At 49.9% G+C, this 18823-nt stretch overlaps 1 protein-coding gene across 1 annotated transcript; it reads left to right on the top strand.

Annotated features, from left to right (window-relative positions):
• The first annotated feature begins 2492 nt into the window (after positions 1-2492).
• Positions 2493-10680, top strand: GLCE (glucuronic acid epimerase). Its single transcript, XM_009814948.2, has 3 exons — positions 2493-3039; positions 6778-7023; positions 9647-10680. The coding sequence occupies exons 1-3, from the start codon at positions 2493-2495 to the stop codon at positions 10669-10671; spliced, it is 1818 nt and encodes a 605-aa protein (XP_009813250.2). The 3' UTR covers positions 10672-10680.
• Positions 10681-18823: the final 8143 nt, after the last annotated feature.

Below are 18823 nucleotides of genomic sequence, written 5' to 3' on the forward strand. Positions count from 1 at the left end.
TGCAGATATGTCATCCTGCAGATTGAGGCGACACCAAACGTGGGGCTCGTGGATATATTACTTCATACCTTCAAACTACTTTCCCGTGTTGTACTCCTTAAGTCTTTTAAGTATGGTGTGATGAAACCCTTTCCATAAGAGCAGCAAGGCAGTAAACCAACTCAACACAGTCCCTTTGTGAGTTTCAATTACCTCTTTCCATTGTTGAAATTCTGAATTCCTTTTTTCTGCGGTTGAATAAAAATCCATCTGTCTATTTAACATGTAATAAGCCTCTCTCCTGCACTGATATTTCTAGATTTTTTTTCGGTGACTGGTGAGACTTAATGCGATGGTTCTCTGAAAATACTCCACTCGTCTTTCCGAGTCCTCTTCAGTTCGTTCATAGTTCATAAAACCGAAATACTTCAGCAGCGTTGCCAGGAAGCCGCAGATGTGGCTGGACTCGACCTGCAGCATCTCCTGCTCTTCCCTGGAGCCGCAAGGCGAGCATGGCAAACGCGTCACGCCGCTCCAAATTCTCTACTGTCCAAGGCAGCGGAACCAAAATAAAATAAAAGCTGTGTATAATGGCATAGCCAGGACCTTTTCGCAGCTGTGAGTCTGTTTAAAACCACGGAGTAACGGGCATGGGGTAATAGGGATGGAAAAAGTGTGGTGACGGTGTTTCCCCTTCCCTCTCTCCCCATCCCCTGCTAATCCAGATGGCTTAATTAATTTTGAGTTTTATAGGTAGGGGTGAAGTGTGTCAGGGATGTCGTTCCCTATTTAAAAGTGAATTATCCCTTCGTGTAAAAAGAGCAGAGCATATTTGTTGAGGTCATCCTGAAAGCATCATCACTAAAAATTACCTGCTGATGCAGAAAATTGGATTTATTCTTATGCTAGCATTTCCATAAAAACACAATTAGATATAAATTTATGTTCTCTACAAGCTTGTAGTAAACTGGGCTTTCAGAAAATAAGACACTTACCTTTTAAAGTCCAGTTTTAAATGACCAGATGGAGCTTACAGTATGGAAGCATAAAGCTGGTGAGAGATAATTGATTATTTCCATTTAAAAAGGGGGGGTGGAACTGGAGGTAAAACTCCTTTTAATTGCTGTGTGGTTAACTCCGGCGTGTCAGCAGAACATCTGCAATATCTGCAGCCCTTTCTGGAGCACCTTGTTGCAATCGCCACCGGCGGGGTCCGGCACCGCTGGACCACCCGGGCACGCCTGGGGCTGGGCGAGCCCCCGGCTCCGCTGCCGAGTGGCCCCCGGGCCGTCAGATGGGGCTGCAATTAAGCAAAGGCTTTAAAACTTAACTCAGCGGCTGCGATACTGCGGCTTGCTAGGGAGGGGAGATGAAACTTCTCTTTAATAAGGGTTTTATGAAGTGTATCTCAAATATTCCTGCACATTTGAAAAATTTGTTTGAAGGACTTCATTCCTCAGCAAAAATAGGGACTTCTGGGCAAACGTGCTTAAATCGCTTCAACTGCTGGATTTATTTTGGTGCTGCTCAGCCTTGCTCCTTTCCAGGGCTGGAACGGTGGCGTTGGAGCACGCTTCATGCAGCAGGAGGTTTATCTTGCAGGAAAAAAAAATAAAAGAAAGTCCCGAGAGAGGGTTTACATAGTTTCAGCCTTCTCCTGGGGGAGCAGGACACGTGAGCCCCCGAGCGCATCCGTGGAGCTCCTGTCCCCGGGGACACTGCTGTACTTTCCCAGTCCCTTCTTTGCTGCTTCTGGAGGCTCCTGGCTCGGGGCCGCTGGCAGCGTCCCCGCCTCGGCTCCGGCTGGGCAGTCCTCCGTTACCAGCCCCCTTGCTCCTCCTATTGTTTTAATAGCGCGTTTGAGGTGCGGTAAGGTCGAGAATCGATCCGGCCTCGAGTGTTGAGTTTTCATCTCAGCAAATGTTTATAGTTTGTGCTGCGAAAAAAAGAGGCACAAATCGCCATCTGTTTTTACGTAGGTATCTCAGTGGTTTCAGCTGTGTGAACTACGGGTATTTCTAGGCTTCAGGTTTCGACTCTAGGGCTGTTTTGCTGGAAATCCCTCTTTCATGGTGCTGGGTAGGTGGCTGTTATATTCTGCTGAGGATTTCTCTTCCTCCTGCGCGCCGAGGCCAGTGAGAGCTTCTTTGCCGATTCCCGGTGGTTGCTGAGCATCTCATTAACATCCAGCCTTTCATTTAGAAGCAGTTGCCCTGTGATCGCCGCTCTTTCTTTGCGTCCTTTGCATTTGGTGAAACGATCTGTTGTGGCAGTCGGGAGGTGAATCGTGACTTGGTACGTTTGCTCTCGTTGCTTAGGGAGAAAAACCAAATTCTCTTCCAGGTGCCCCCACCTGTCCCCTCCCCACCGAACACCACCGTGGTGTGCACGGGGCGATGCTCCCGCCGGACAGGCTCTACCGGGGCTCCGAATGAGCAAACCCAACAGCTCCGGCTGTAAGCACCGCTTCTTAAAAACCTCTCCCCTCTCTGTTTTGCAGGTATGGTGTGAATATGCGTTGCTTGGCAGCTCGGGTCAACTACAAGACTCTGATCATCATCTGCGCCCTCTTCACCCTGGTGACGGTGCTGCTCTGGAACCGATGCTCCTCCGACAGAGCCGGCCCGTTCCCCCGCAGCCTCGCCGGCCTCGAACGCCGAGCCGCCGCCGCCTCCGAGAGCGACCCGGCCCGGCAGCAGAGCGAGGAGGCATCGCCCCAGGAGCAGCAGAAGGCTCCCCCCGTCGCGGGAGGCTTCAACGGCAACAAAGCCCCGGGGCTGAAGTACGAGGAGATTGACTGTCTGATCAATGACGAGCACACCGTTAAAGGGAGGAGGGAAGGCAACGAGGTCTTCCTGCCGTTCAGCTGGGTAGAGAAATACTTTGAGGTTTATGGGAAAATTGCTCAGTACGATGGTTATGACAGGTTTGAATTCTCTCATAGCTACTCCAAAGTATACACACAGCGAGCACCTTACCACCCCGACGGGGTCTTCATGTCCTTCGAGGGCTACAACGTAGAGGTTCGAGACAGAGTGAAGTGCATAAGTGGTGTTGAAGGTTTGTGTCAAGTATTTTGATTTTTTTTTTTAATAGTTGAAACGCTTCTTAAAATTTGCTGCTGTCGTTTGAGATGCAAAGTGATCTTAATTTTGTCATGATAGTCTTGATAAAAAAAACTTAGAGAGATTGTGCGCAGTCTCCACTCCGTGCCAAGTGTTCCCAGCTCCCGTCCTGCATCCTGGGGGTTGGACTAGATGACATTTAAAGGTCCCTTCCAACCCACCCCAAACTATTTTATGATTCTATGATCTCTGGTTTTACTGGTTGCGGCAAACTCCAGAGGTGCCGGGACTCTTCTCTTACAGTGCTGCTGTCAGGTTTTGGCATTGTTTTTGACACTTGTGGTATCTGTCAGGGAGCCACAATTACTTTAAAATCTAAAATTAAATAAAAAAGCCTGGCCCTGCTGTCTGAGGAGGCTTCTGCTTCCCCGCAGGCACAGACCCAGCCCCACGCTCTGAGCCAAACGGCACTGCCGGCACCTGTGGAACAGCCCAGCTGCTCACGGGCAGCTTAATATTCAGGGTTTTGTCTTCAGGTTTAACAATATCCCGTCTCCCTGCATTGCTGGGGCAGTCGACCCTTCCTCGCTGGGCTGCTCCAGAGCAAGCGGGGAGGGTTTTGCTCAGCAGCGTGGGATTAGCTCTTGCCAAAACTCATCCTGCGCGCGGTCCGGGTAGATCAGCGTCACCGCACTGCCGTGCCCGGGGCAGGCGGGGCATCGCCTCGCCTCGTCCTGCGAAAGGTCCCGCAGCAAGGCGAGGAGGTTTCGGAGAACCGCTGAAGGGTCAAAAAGCTCTCCAGCCATCGAAGCATCCCTGGATAAAATTAATATACGGTAAAACCTTTCTGATTTGCACTTCTGCTAAACCATGCAATTGGTGATTAGGACGCAAGGTCTTCCCGCGTCTCGGCAAAGATTTGATCACAGAAAATTCTTGTTGGGTTTCACATTAAAAAATTAATGACTTTATAAAACTGTTACGAAACGTGACACTGTGACCCCTCATAAATTAAAGACCAACTTTTACTTAATAAAATACATTAATTTTCATACACCTCAGTGATCGGTGATGCTCTGCTGTGCTGATATGAGCTCTTCCCACGATATGGTTATGGCAGAAAGCTGGCATGTCATGCAATTAATTTGTCTGTAAAGGATTCACGTAAACAAACGCGTAGGGTATGTCAGTTGGGGTTTTTTTGAAGGTTACTCTCACGTTTTTGGGGTTTTTTTGTAACTCTCATCCTCGTTACATCCACCAAGGAAGGGAAACAGGCTTTGAAACTTGGGGCTTTCCCAAAGGTGCAAACGCATCCTGGTAACTACACATCCACCACGTGCGAGCGTTGCCCTGCTCAGGGTTTACATCCGCTGCGAGAGGCGGAGGAGATGGTTTTCCTCTCTAATTGCTGATTAAATACAGCTCGTGAATATGAATGATAGCCGTGGGTGCTGCTTATGTTGATGGGGGTGGGCTTGGACCGAGGTCTCGGAGCCCCCCCCCCAGTTTTTGTATGAAATGTGGAAGATGCGCGAGATGTCCCTTGCAACTGGACTCCGCAGTTCTTGGGGTGTTTTTCAGCAAAAAGCTGAAATCCAGTAAGAACTAATTGAGAACCAGGACAGGCTGGGCAGCCTCTCGCCTTGCCAGACACGTGCGCGAGGTGCTGTGCGTAGCTGCTCTCTACTCAAGCCTCGAGAGACCAGCGAGTTTAACGCTCGATGGGGTGGTTATTTACCTGTAAACCTTCCTTGTTTGCAGCGTGTGATTTAAGACCCATCATTATGAAACGTGGTGCCAGAGCCTGCGTTTTGTAAAGGCGATAGAGTGATTGGCATCCAGCAAACAGGTTGGAGAAGAGAAATAGTTGTAGTTTGTAGGGAAGGGGTTTTAATATTAAAACACATCCTCAGACAGGTGTAGGCTGTTGCCTTGCATCATTCTAGCCCTAGAGATATTCATATTGCTGCATGATGAAAAACCCTCGTGTTATATTTTCACCTTCTCTCTTTCTGCAAGGTTAATGTGTTATTATGTCCTATGACCTGGAGAATTTAATCTTGTCTTCTTGTATAAATTTCAGGTAAAGCTCTTACAGCAGATTTCTTTTTGTGCATCTTTCAGTCTCAGTGAATGCACCCTTAACTGAAAATGTTTAGCATTAGTAAGCGAGCTGGCTTCCAGCAGTTGAGATAATACATGGTATTTAAATATTTCCCGTGATGGTTTTCGCTTCAGGCGGCAGTAAACCGTCACATCTCCATCAGTAATATTTATTAGTAACACAAAGCACCAAAATATGTATGAAAATGTATCTTTTTGCATTTAGTTTAAGTAATCTTTTCATTGTAGCAGATTTCAGAAGAAATTGGTTTCTGAGCTTGACATCGCTAAGGGGGGAAACGCCAACTTGTTTATTTTCGTCTTCCTTTTTCTTTTCTTACGCACGTGCAAAGGTTTACAGTACTAAATATCCTTGCTTTCCTGCAAGAAGGTCACAATGATATATTCCCGCTTTGGATTCATATGTAGATGTTGGGAATTTGTTCCAAATAACATTCAGGACTTTAGGAGAATCCTGGTTTTATCTCTATCTGAAGTATGGTGCGTTTGCTTGCTTGTGGAGGTATGTGTGTAATTAAGTCTCCTCCACACAGTTGGTTTCCATTTCCCACGCAGCCAGTGGTGCAATAGGCAGTTCGCGGCGCAGGGTTTTGTCACTCGAAACCCGAGGCTGCAGCTCCTGGGAGCTGGTGAAGGGCGGCTGGAGCTCGGCAGGCTTTTCTGCAGGTGCATCTCTGCTAGCGATCGTAACGGAGGGTGGAATTTTCTATCGAGCACGGCGGTGGGACGTTGTCTGAGCTCACGCAACGGGTTTTGCATGTGAAATCCAATCCGTCAGGCTATGGAAGATGTTCTCTGGGATCTTCCTGCTTTGAATCCTCTAAAGAGGTGGTGCTCTGGGGCTTTCTTCTGGTCGGTGCCCACTTTTAAATCTAAACCCACCCTAACCCTAAATGACGTGTGCTGTCCTGCGAGGCTGCCAGCTTTTGGGACAGGGAGTCGTGTGCGGGGGGCTAATGCCAGGGCCGGCTGGGTGGTAGCTCTGAAGACAAGGGACAGCTCTGGGTGAAGGAATTGGGGCGTATTCTGCCGGTACTGTGTGGAGAGCTTGGCTGGTTTCCGCAGGCGTCACTTCAGACTGCGCTCGTAATACTCTTAGGGGAGCCAGGGTAATTGGAGCAGATTTGTGGATGCTGGGTAAATTGCTCTTTTAGCATCAAATAACTCTTACCAAAATCTAGTAATAACATATACACTTAATTTGCAAAGATTTATGCAGCGTTAAAGGGATTGTGTTAGATGTAACATCGTTTGGAGACTTAGCGGTCTCTGGGGTAGGGGGGGAAAATCTGTTAGGGCGTTTAAAATGTATTTTAAAATAAGTATGATGCTTCAGTAAACAATTAAATGAGAATGTATGGAAGACCATGATAAGGACTTCTCTGCCACTCAAATCTGCTTAGTACGAGTTTCGGATCTCAGTGGAAAAGGGAGCAATTCACTCCTTGAACAGGACTTTTCTCGAGTCTAGCTAATGGTGAAGCCTAGAAGGATCATTTGCTAGAAGTAAAGCAGTGAGGGGGTATGGAGGAGGAGTGTGCAGAGCTGCAAACACTGGTTTTTGACTACTTGCTGATAAAATACTCGTTTCCTTCCTCTCTCCTAGGTGTGCCGTTGTCCACGCAGTGGGGACCTCAAGGCTATTTCTACCCCATCCAGATTGCACAGTACGGGTTGAGTCACTACAGTAAAAACCTGACGGAGAGACCACCTCACATCGAGGTGTACGAGACGGCCGAAGAGAAGGACAAAACCGGCAGGTCCGCGGACTGGACGGTGCCGAAAGGCTGCTCTCTGTCCACAGTATCTGATAAAGCCAAGTTCACTAGCGTCAAACAGTTTGTTGCTCCAGGTGGGTTATCCTCAACGTGTGGCAGCTAAGCCACGTCTGCTAATTTGCACAGATGGTACCAGGGGAGCTTTAACTTGCTGGGATTCATGTGTTTTCATTTATCCTGCGTGACTTCCCGTCCTTAAGATCTCACCTGAGAATGTCATCTCATTTCTGTGCCTCTGGAGTTTTTCTTTTCTTCTGTTTTCTCTCCATCGCTGCTTTTTCAACATTATTTTCATGAAAAAACGGGTGGATGTGTATGCAATGAGAAGCTACAGTCACGTTTCCTGAGCCTTTCAGCTTCTGTCTCAAAATAGAAGCTAAAAAAAAAATAAATATGGAACCAGTTGTGAAGCCTGGGAAATAGCTCTGGCGTGTGATAAGCAGATGTTGACAGATGAGAGAGAAGGTCTATTTTCAGCCCGGAGCAAGCGTAGCACGTGCGGCTCTCCGGTTGGACCCGGGATCTCTCTTCATTGGGATGCAACTATTTTTGCAAAATCTGAGATCTCAGTTCTGGTTAACCCACGTTGCCTTAAACAAGGCAGCAAGAGGGAGCAGCTGCCCTCGTGGTGCGCAGGGATCTGCAGAGGACCGGGGGAGGACGGTGAAGGTCTGGGGCTGCATACGGGCGCTCTCCTTCACCTGCAGACGTGCAAGACGCGTTTTGTTGCCGTCTCTTCAATTTACCGTGTTCTGTTTCGTACTTAGCAGGGAGATCCATTATTTCGTGCAAGAGTTTCCTTTGTGCTAGGACAGGCTCATTAATAAGGATGTAATGTATTTTTCCTCAATCAATACCCATTAGAATTAATGAGTCCATTACTTAAAAAGACAATGAAGTAATTTTGAGTTGGCACCTTAGGCCTGGGTCTCTAGGGAAAAAATTGTCGAACATTCTTGTGTCTTTGTAGTAGATAAATATGGGGAGAGGAAAGGCTAAAAGATCTGTTATGTATTCTCTCCTCATCCTTTATTGATGGCAGAGTAATCTGCGGGGCTCGAAGGCCACCGTACGCATCCACTCGTCTTAGATGGCCTTAAGTAATGGATTTATAGGCGCTTAAGGCCGTGCAAACAACGGGCAGCCTTTAGTTCTTCTTCGCTTCTTAAAACTCTTTTTTTTTCCCCCTCTATTATAATTCACTTCATTATCACACAAACATTTATTTACAAGGAACCATAGAACTTACTTGACAGGAATTGCGAGGGGGGCTTTTTAATGAGATTTTTCATAGGAGCAAAATGTTGTGTAACAAAGCGCTCAGTTTCTTCTCCCAAAGCAGCTGCTGATCTCCAAAACTGAAAGGAGTGAAGCTTTTACTTGAAAAGATTGGAAAACATGACATTCAGTCAAAATAATAGGTGCTGTACAATAGCACCTTGCAACACAAGACGTTGCAAAATGCCATAGATTAGTTTGGGAGATGGGGAAAATCCTCTGCTGCGCACAAAACGCTGACCCTAACTCGTTGGATGCACGTAGAAATATTTATGGGGTATTTCACGCATCGAGAAGTAGCAGAAAGGAAACAATTGCCTCATGCTGGAGAATTTTATTCTATGGAAAGCCATTAATTTAAGATGACTGTCTTTAAGTGTTTATCATCCCTCCGTGCCTTCAAAGCGGCAGGATTTGCACACAGCCTCACAAACTAATTAGCCCTTTGATCTTCCAGTGTAGGTTTTTTGGGGAGGAGTTGATTTTATGTTTTAAAATCTAGCCTGCGAGAGAACGCTGGATTTCGTTGTGTGGCATTGTCTAGGAGCTTTATTTAATATTTTTTTAATTAAACTGAGTTTTGCCAATAGAATGGTTAATAAATACTTTAACACGTTAGCCTTTCTATATTCTTTTCTTTCTTCCCCCCATTAAACTAAACAACGCACTGGGTTTTGGAACTGTTGGGGTGGGAAAGAAAAAAGTCACAGATACAAGTATGAGTCCTGGGGGGATCCTAAATACCTGCTTCTCGGCACTCCCGGCTTTTTTTTGCAGAAAGAGGAGATTTCCACAGAAACGTGGCTGCTCAAGCGGCGCCGCGTTTTTGGTGTCTTTTCTGCCAAGTGAAACTTTCAGTTTGGAACAACAGGGTGGTTGCTGGTTTTTATTTTGAATTCCAGAAGAGGAAAATCACGCAGCACCTACGTTCTTGCAGCTTGGCTGCTCTGCCCCATCCTGTAGGAAAAGTCCGGCGCTGCCTGTCCCGCGTCCGGGCAGCTGCAGGCAGCAGTAAGACCCCCCCGGTTGGTGGCCCTTCCCCTTCCCCCCGATCCGGCCGGTGTCTGTTGCACTTCTCCATCGATCAGGTACCAGAAGCGTCCGAGAAAGCCATCGATCGAGCCCCTGGCCCTTCTGCTCCGCAGCGACGTGCTGCAGTGTGTTAATGGAAGATGCAAAACGAGTTCTCCCCGGTGCTGCGGGAGTCGGCCTCTGCTCACAGATTTACTTTTATGCTTAATTAAATAATATATGATAGTGCGCAGAAAGAATGATTGAATTATTGATGGGCTGCCCTAAGAGCTTTTGGATCCTGCCTGGTAAGAGGGCTTACCTCTGGAAGCTGCACTTCATAGCTTAAACGTTTTGGAGAAGTGAGTGCTTTACCACTGAACAAGGCTTTTTTTGTTTGTTTTGCAGAAAATACCGAGGGGGTATCTCTGCAGCTTGGGAACACCCGAGATTTTATTATTTCTTTTGATCTCAAATTCGTAACGAACGGGAGCGTTTCCGTGGTTCTCGAGACAACGGAGAAGAACCAGCTCTTCACCGTGCACTACGTCTCCAACACCCAGCTCATCGCTTTTAAGGACCGAGACATCTACTACGGCATCGGTGCCAGGACTAGCTGGAGCACCCTCACCAGAGACCTGGTCACCGACCTACGGAAAGGCGTCGGCCTCTCGAACACGAAAGCCGTGAAGCAGACCAAAATCATGCCCAAGAGAGTGGTGAGGCTGGTAGCAAAGGGTAGAGGCTTCCTCGATAACGTCACCATCTCGGCCACCGCTCACATGGCGGCTTTTTTTGCTGCCAGCAACTGGCTGGTGAGGAACCAGGACGAGAGGGGCGGCTGGCCCATCATGGTGACGAGGAAGCTGGGGGAAGGATTTAAGTCCTTGGACCCGGGCTGGTACTCGGCCATGGCGCAAGGACAGGCCATCTCGACGCTGGTGCGGGCGTACCTGCTGACGAAGGACCACGCGTTCCTCAGCTCGGCTCTGCGGGCGACGGCGCCATACAAACTGCCGTCGGAGCAGCGCGGGGTGAAAGCCGTCTTCATGAACCGGCACGACTGGTACGAGGAGTACCCGACCTCGCCCAGCTCCTTCGTGCTCAACGGTTTCATGTACTCCTTAATCGGGCTGTATGACTTGAAGGAAACGGCCGGGGAGAAGCTGGGGAAGGAGGCGCGGGTCCTCTACGAGCGGGGCATGGAGTCCCTGAAGGCCATGCTTCCCCTCTACGACACCGGCTCAGGGACCATCTATGACCTTCGGCACTTCATGCTCGGCACCGCTCCCAACCTGGCCCGGTGGGACTATCACACCACCCACATCAACCAGCTCCAGCTCCTCAGCACGATAGACGAGTCCCCCATCTTCAAAGAGTTCGTCAAGAGGTGGAAGAGCTACCTGCGAGGCGGCCGGGCAAAGCACAACTAGAGCTTACAACCAAACCCCTCGCCCTGCTGCCTCGCAGAGCTACAGTTTCAAAGGTTGCATCCTAAATTTTTTTACGGACCGTTTCAAAGAAGTGATCCTTAAAACTGATCTCCTGAAATCATTGCATTCCAGTGTGAAAGTGTTTGGGTCTGATGGGTGGGATTCGGGAACGTCACCTGTCCTTAGTGCTCCACAGCGAAACTATCTGCACGAAGCGAAACCCCTTTGTGCTCCTGAGTTTGGGGACCTTTTGTGTTGTTCTTTTTTTTTTCCTTTTTGTAGGAAAATATTTGCAGAAGCCATACAGGTCTCTGAAGTCCAGCACTTGCCTGAAAAGTTAGTCTGTGGCCTCTTTTAAAATGGAGTTATATGTGTATATGTTGGAACAGCGTAACAGATCCTGTGGTGTAACGCCGTAAATGTGTATTTACTTGTAGCCTGGGTAGTGGACAGTGTATCTTTTTAAAGGTGTGGTTTGTTTTTTTTTTAATACGGATTCTTTTTTTGGGGTGGAAAATACACTTTTTTTTTTTTTAATCAGTTCTCTGTACGGAGATCCTTTAGCTGTATGGTTTCTTTACAGACGTGCGGATGGAAAACACGCAGACAGCGTGCAGGCTTCGAACTCACGTCACGTAAGCACAACTCGGTGGGGCTCACGGAGCGCGCAAAGCCTGCAACCATGCCACCCTCCTTTTATAAAGCCAAATTGACCATCGCCCGTCAGCTTTGCTGGTGTCATCTCCCTGGTAGCTGGAATCTCTTGTCGTGGAGCCCGATGTTTTGTACTGTATTTTTTAATTGCATCTGAGAGGTTTCTCTAAGCTTTGGCAACTTCATTCTTTGGGATACTCGTCTTGAATTCCTGAGTGTGACGTGGAGCTCATTTTGAGTAGCGCAGGAAATTCAGTTGGAATTAATTAAGGTTTTCCTATGGTGGTTTTCATTTTTAACCTGCTTGAGTATATCAAGCATTTTAAAAATTAAAATTACCCCAGAGGGCTTCCCAGCTCCACCTGTGCTTTAATACCAAGTTTCACCTCTGCCTACTGTCTTACTCATCGTGTAAGGGGTTGTTACGTCTCCAGCGCTGGCTTCTTGGGTGTGCTTTGTCTTCGTGGCTCTGCCGAGCGAGCAAGGGTACTCGTGCAATAACCGAACACACGCGTCCGAACCCAAACGCTTTCACTGTACTGTTGTAATGCAGGAGAAACCTGGTGGTTTCTTCTTCCTATTTATCAATCCTTTACACCCACCGTTAGCCTGCCTTCTCGGCATGTAGCATCCTGGTTGATCCAGAAGAGTAAAACCAACTGATTGCATCGTTAGATCAGGGGTGTTTAGTTTGGTAGAGTAGCAAATACAGGTTATCGGCTCTGTTGAGGCATGCTGGTGTTTGCTGTAGGAGTCCCAGACTCGAAAGCTCCTGACGTACGCTGGCATGGGAAGGACATGGATTAGCTTTGGGGTTTTTCCACTGATCCTATTACATGTTGTAACGTGTAGGTGGGGGTTAAGCTTAAGATGATCATACTGAGGGCAAAGTTCATTCAAATCACAAAAAGGCTGGGCACAAGGACAATATGCATCTTGATTATTATTTTTTTTCTTTTCTCTATTTTTTGATGCTTTTTCTATTTCTTGCAGACATTTGAAACAACTTTGTAATTACTTGACAAACGCATGATACGATCATATCAATTAATATGAGAAGTGGATGTCACAGGAGAAATTTCAATACCAAAGGTAGCAGAGGTGAATTTTTTTTTTACGTACCTGTGTATACACACACATGCGCGCGCGCGCACACACACAAAACCCAGAAAAATGTGCTTCCTTTACGAACGACTGGTCCTTACTGCAAACACAGAAACATCTTTCTCCTGCGTGTTTCCTCCATCTTTCGCCCATTTTGGAGTTGGAGAATCTAGAGACACTCTTTGGGTACTGCTGAAGAGATGGTATCGGTGCCTTATGGAGGCCACAATTTCCTCTCTTTTTTTAATTAATGCCAGTTGAAAAATTGCAGTCGTGCTGATCTTTCACTGCTTCATCAGAGCAGCCCGGCAGCTGTTGGATAGGTGAGCTCGGAAGCGAAGGTTGGCCATGCCAACGCCGTCGGTCCTGTCAGGCCACCTTATCCTTAACATCTCCATCGGGGTTTTGTTGGCCTTAGCACACGTGGAAATTAAACCAACCACCGTCAGAGGTTGTAGAACCGAAGAGAGTTAGAGTGGGGGTTTCTCCTGGTATTTTTTTTTAATTGCGTTGTGCATTGGAAGAGGATTATTGGACGTCGGTGCCCATAACTTCATCGAATGCACTGAAGTTGGGTTTTGTTTGTTTGTTTTCAGTCTTCAAACTGACAAAGGTCTTAGGGGCTAAGATCTGTTTAATCTTTCCATGAGGCTTCCTGTACATAGACGTCGTCGGAACCATAGCGCGCATGGGTATATGCAAACCAGTGACACACAAGCACAACCGTACAAGTGTGGCAGTGCTGTTTTTCTCGGCCATTGTGCAAGACATTCACTGAAAGCTGCTATTTTCATTCACCTTGTAATTGTACTTTATTTTTTCTACTTTTTTTTTCTTTTTTTTACATGTGGGATATACACCATGTGTTAAATATGCAATAAATTGTTTACAGGATGCTCTTGTAAAGGGTAGTCCTTTGTAAAGCTGTACAGACTTTGCAGTTTAAGCACAATGTGCACATGTTAGTTTTATATACAGCGAGACATGACTTTTTGCAGAGGGAAAGGTTCTACTATGTTTATATACAAAGTAAATGGATCAACGTTTGTGCTTAATGTAAAGCTGCTTTATAAGACTGTAAAATAAATATTTTTTATCTTACGACAGACGTGGGGCGTTTTCATTATTGCAGTGGGTACCTTCTGCCCTACGTGTGGTCGCAGATGGGTCCTGATGAGCGGTCGTCTCAGTGGTTCTGAGATGTCTCCTTTTAGGGAATTTTCGAAGGTTTTTATTCTAAGAAAGATGGAAAACCTTCTTTCTTCAACAGTTCAGAGTTTGCTGGTTTGGGATAAGGACCACAGGTGTGTATTCTCTGTCTGCTCAAGTAAAGGTCACGCGGTATGTTGCCGATGTGAGTTATTTCCGCTAAACGCATCTCATTTTGCGTTCATGTGATTTCTGTTAAATAACAATGTCAACTAACTGGGCACTAAAAAATACCCTAGCAAAGGCGACAGGTGAGGTCGTTTGTAACATGCAAGAAACGCACCACTCTCTTAACTCCTGTTTTCAGCTAAGAATGTGCAAGTCCTAGCAAAATTCCCCCCCAAAATTGGGATTGAGGTCACCTCTGCCTTAGCCACTCCATGCCTGAAGTGGCACTTCCCACCTTGATGCAGAAGTGCCGTTAAATGGGAGCTAACTTCTCCTGGTCAATGGAAAGTTGGTGCCTCCTTGGCTGTGAACGCGACCTGCACCCAGATTCCCACGTTTGACTTGGTCACGAATAATTTTGCGTGACTGAAATGGCGTAAAGCAAATCTTCCGCAGTCGGGCAGAGCTTCAGGACCCCTCTCCCAATTGCTTGGGTGAAAATATTGACTTTCATTACTTAGCAGTTTGTTAAAAACGTATGAATTGAAAAGAGAAGTGGATTTAAATACGGTGTCTTGGTGATGAATTTGAACGTTTGCTGCTTAGTTTGTGGTGGAAGGAGATACATTTGCCATCTGCCTGGAGTGATTGATAACTCCCATGTACGCGTGGCTCTTCCCGAATGTTAAATAGCTGCTTCTATACTTTACTAATCTCTTCCAAAAACGGCAGGAGCTATTTAAATGCCAAGCGCTCAGCGTTTCAGCCTCTTAAACAAGGTGGAGTTTGGCAATGGCGAAGTGCAAATGTTGAAAGACATCCTGGCGCTCACCACTTGAATCTTTAGGACAGTAAATATTTTAAGAGCTCATCTTGTTGAATTCGTATCTCTGAGTAACTTGCCGAGTAGCTCTCGTTGGGTTGCACTGCAGATGTACAGGACGGAGCGCCTCGTGCCGGGGTAATAACCACTAAGGAGCAGAGGGTGGGAGGGGGGAGTAGGGTGCTGGTCCTGCTCTCGTGGCTGCTCCGGTGTTTCCCATCTCGGAGAGGAGTACACGTGCCTGCCCTGGTCTGGACGGGCTCAAACCCCGCCGTGCCGCTGGCCTCGAGTGGAGGAGCCATCCCGTGAGCGGCACGCGCTCCGGAGTGGGTGCAGGCGATGGGGAGTCTGTCTGTCTGCACCCACCGGGACAGACGGGTCCAGTGCATCTCCTGCCAGCTGCCGCGGAAGGCCCTTCATCCACGGGGCAGAGGAGTTCCGGCTCCTTTCGAGGTGTCCCCAAGCCTTTAGACCAGGGAGCTGGTGGCCCCTCGTGCCGTGAGTACACCGCGTTATTTCTCGGTGGCCACAGACACCCTGCTGCTGGGGCTCGCTGTTGCTGTGCTGAAGGTGGGACAAGAGGGAACGGCCTCAAGTTGTGCCAGGGGAGGTTTAGGCTGGATATTAGGAAAAATTTCTTCACTGAAAGGGTTGTCAGACACTGGAAGAGGCTGCCCGGGGAGGTGGTGGAGTCCCCATCCCTGGAGGAATTTTAAAGACGTGTAGACGTGGTGCTTAGGGACATGGTTTAGTGGTGGACCTGGCACTGTTAGCTTAACGGTTGGACTTGATGATCTTAAAGGTCTTTTCCAACCTAAACGATTTTGTGATTCTAAGGAGGCAGCGTAAAATATTTGATGGCTCATTACAGCAAGGTCAGGCTGCTGGTGCGAAGCGTGGGAAGAAACAAGAGTACTGGCCCGGCCTCAAGCTCCTGAGGTTCTGCTCTTGCCCTTGGCAGATGCTGGTACCGGCTCGTGCTCTTGGTGGTGGTGAAGATGAGGTGTCTCTCTGGTTGTTTTTTTTTTTTCGTTTGTCCAGATTAATAGTATTTGCTAGTGGGAAAACACTCCACGTACAGCCTCCCTCCCGCGCCATCCCGCTGCGGCTCCATCCCTCACCCCCTGTGCCTCCTGGCCCCCCTCTATCAGCAGAAATGCTGCTCTATAGAGTTTTCCTTGTTTACAAGCCCAGTCTGATTGCCTTCCTCAGCTTAAGTGATGCCATCGCCTCACGGCACTCCCTTCTAAATGGATTCATCATGCTTTAGCGGCTCCCTGTCACCCTGACGAGGGAATAGGAGAGACAGCGCTGATGCACGGCGCGGCTTCCCCACACAGCATCGCTCCAGCGAAGGAGGCGGCAGCTTCTTTACCTACGCTGGGAGATGTAAGTGGTGCACGGACACATTTCCCAGGCCCAGGCGCCCAATTGTGAGCGAAATCTTGGCCGAACCTTTCTGGATGTGAAAAGAGGCTTTGAGGGTGCTCGGGAAGAGGCTCCTTGTGCAGGCGCCGGCTTCGGCCCCCGCTGAGGACGCTGCGAGGGCTCGGGGCTGCGTGGGCACGGGCACGTGTGTGCTCAGGGCTGGCTGTGTCCCGCGGCGGTGCCAGGCGGGTCCCGGCTCTGCTCCCCCCCAGCACCCCGCTCTGCTCCCCCCCAGCACCCCGCTCTCCTTCCCAGCCCCTCCGGAGGGACCCTGCGGGTGCTGGCCCTGGGCCGGCGGTTTCCTCCCTTTCCTGCTGTTTTCCAGGTGGGATACCAAGCCGCCCTTTGCACGGTGCGCTCCGAGGTACCGAATCAGCCCCCGGGCACCGAGCACCTCCTTCAGCCGCCCGTGCGCAGGAAGCATCTACAAAGTCTTGTTTGTGCAAAGCCCGTTACTGGGAGGGGAAAAAGAGAAAATCCGAATGGCATCGCTTGGGTGGGGAATACGAACCCATTAATTTGATGATAAAGAAGCCTTTTTATTAAAATCCCGTCTTTATCCCAAGCACTCGCAGGGCTTGGCTGGATCTTATTAACAGCTCCGATATTTCACTGTAGCTTTTTGTTTTCCCTGGGCCTTGTTTGAACAATCAAATGTCAGCAGAAGCAGCTGGTGGTAAATGCCATTTCCCTCTGCCCGGGGACCGGGGGACTGGCTGCTGGGTGCTTAATCGAGAGATGAGCTGCTTAGAGAGAATTAAATATTAATAGTGGGTATTGCTCTCTCTAATGCACTGGGCCCGGCTGGGGCGGAGCGGGGCCGTATCCAGCTGTGCCCGCGGGTGCCACGGGCAGCCAGGGCAGCGCGTGAAGCTCCGGGGAAGTGATGATGAGGAGGGTGCCAGGGATGGCGAGGAAGGGCCGGGGAGCGATTTTCCCCTTGGAGTCCCAGCACTCCAGTGAGGGTTTGGCTCCTCTCCCGCGATGTGGCTCCTCCTCGGCACCCGCTTCCCGCCCCGCCGGTTTTCCGCAGCCGCTCTCCTCCCTCTCCCCTCCGCTCCCCGCAGCGGCCCTGCTCCCGGCTGGGGCTGCCGTACCCCCACGTCCCCCAAGAATTTAACGTCAGCACTGGCACGTTCCTCCGTCTCACACACCCTGTAAGCAGAACGCGTCAGCGTATTCATTTTGTAATTAAAAATATTAATTAAGGCATGCTGGAGCCAGAAACGTGTTGCATGAGCTGGGCTGTGCCGGGGCCGGCTGCGTGCGGGGGCTGCAGGGCAGGGGGTCCGGCTCCCTGCCCGGGATGTGCCGGGGTTGTGATTTTGGCCGTTTCCATCCAGGCTGGGCCACCTCGGGGCTCTCCCCCTCGCTTTCCGGATGCGGGGGTCTCCGCTGGGATGCGGGAGGTGCGGAACGGGTGCTGGTGGAGGAGGAGGGGAGGAAACGCCGGGGCGAAGCCAGAGCTGCTCCACAGGCACCTCCCGGGCTTGGCGGTGACCCATGGGGGCAAAGCCCACCCCACCCCGCTGCCACGAGCCCCCCAGCTCCTCGGGACGGAGGGGCTGGGAGACGGCGGGTCCGGAGGCGAGGGCAGAGGATGGTGGTCTCCAAAGGCGTTAAGGGGCTGCAGCGGGGCTTCACCTCCGCTCACACATCGCGTGCTAACGGTGATGATGGAGCTGCTGGTGATGTTAATTTTTTTCTTTTTTTTTGGATGAATTTAAAATTTTCTGAAGTTTGGGTTTGGTTTTTTTTGAGTGCTGGTGTGGCACTGTTCCTGGAGTGACCCCATCCCATAGCAAAGCCCCCGGCCACTCTCGCCCCAGCTTTCCCTGCCCGGTGCAGACGCCGGTAAGGCAGGGATCCTGCTCGGCTCCCGAGTGCCGCCTGCTTTCACCCGCCCTGCCCTCTTCTTCGCAATGACTCCTGTAAAGCCTTTTGTGGCCCTGACTGCAGCAGAGGTCTGTCGGTGCCGGTGCCAGCCGGGCTCGCGGCGTGCTCGGGGAGCTGCTCACGTCTGCAGGTCCCGCTGGCAGCATTAACGCCCACTGCAGAAGGGGGCCGTGGGGACGCGTGAGCCCCGGTCACCTACGGACGTTTTGCAATTCTGCAAGTCAGGCATGGCGTGAGCTCGGCTCCGCTTTGCTTTAAACTGGCACGAGGTCTGCGACAACTGATTGTCTTCATTTAGAATAGCTCCAGCTCACAACGACTACCTTTATAGACAGCTAGCTCCCTTTTATGGGGAAAAACCAGCTCGGACCAGCAGAATAAGCCGTTGCATTCCTATTCCGCAGTTGTCACCTTGTGAACTGTCCCTTGTTGGTATTTGCGCTGTGGTCGTGCCCAGCAGCGCCGGCTGGGGCGGCAGCAACACCTGCTGCAAAGATGCCGCTGCCGAAGCGCGGGCAGCGCAGGCAGAGGTCCCAGCGGGAGCCCTCGTCCTCCCTGGGCACCCGCACGGGCTGAGCTGCTCTCTGCCTGGCGCTGGGGCACAGCAGGATGCGGCCCCGCGGGGCTGCGGGAGCTGGGACGCGCTGGGTCGGCTCCCGGCGGGGTTGGCACCCAAGAGGCAGCGCTTGCGGTAGACCGCGAATAACGTGGTGAAGAATTAAATGTGCGTAATTAAACACGCGGGCTTAGGGCTGAATTAAATATTAACCGGTTCTCCCTTTGCACCTCCCGTTAGCGGCTCTGCCGCGATGCCGGGGGGTTCGGAGGCCGCCTGGGGAGGCAGTCCCCTGGCCGGAGCCATGAAGAGGAGGTGACAGTGGCTCCTCTCTGGGTGACCTGCCCAGGAGGGACAGGATGAGCCAGGCTGCC

The sequence above is a fragment of the Gavia stellata genome, chromosome 13 (genome assembly GCF_030936135.1).
Source record: "Gavia stellata isolate bGavSte3 chromosome 13, bGavSte3.hap2, whole genome shotgun sequence".
Classification (NCBI taxonomy): Eukaryota; Metazoa; Chordata; class Aves; order Gaviiformes; family Gaviidae; genus Gavia; species Gavia stellata.

What these genes read in the sequence shown, in the direction of transcription:
- GLCE (XM_009814948.2), top strand. Translation starts at nt 2,493, where the DNA reads ATGCGTTGCTTGGCAGCTCGGGTCAACTACAAGACTCTGATCATCATC. An exon ending in GTGCATAAGTGGTGTTGAAG is followed by an intron (nt 3,040 to 6,777) that starts GTTTGTGTCAAG and finishes CCTCTCTCCTAG; the next exon opens with GTGTGCCGTTGTCCACGCAG. An exon ending in CAAACAGTTTGTTGCTCCAG is followed by an intron (nt 7,024 to 9,646) that starts GTGGGTTATCCT and finishes TTTGTTTTGCAG; the next exon opens with AAAATACCGAGGGGGTATCT.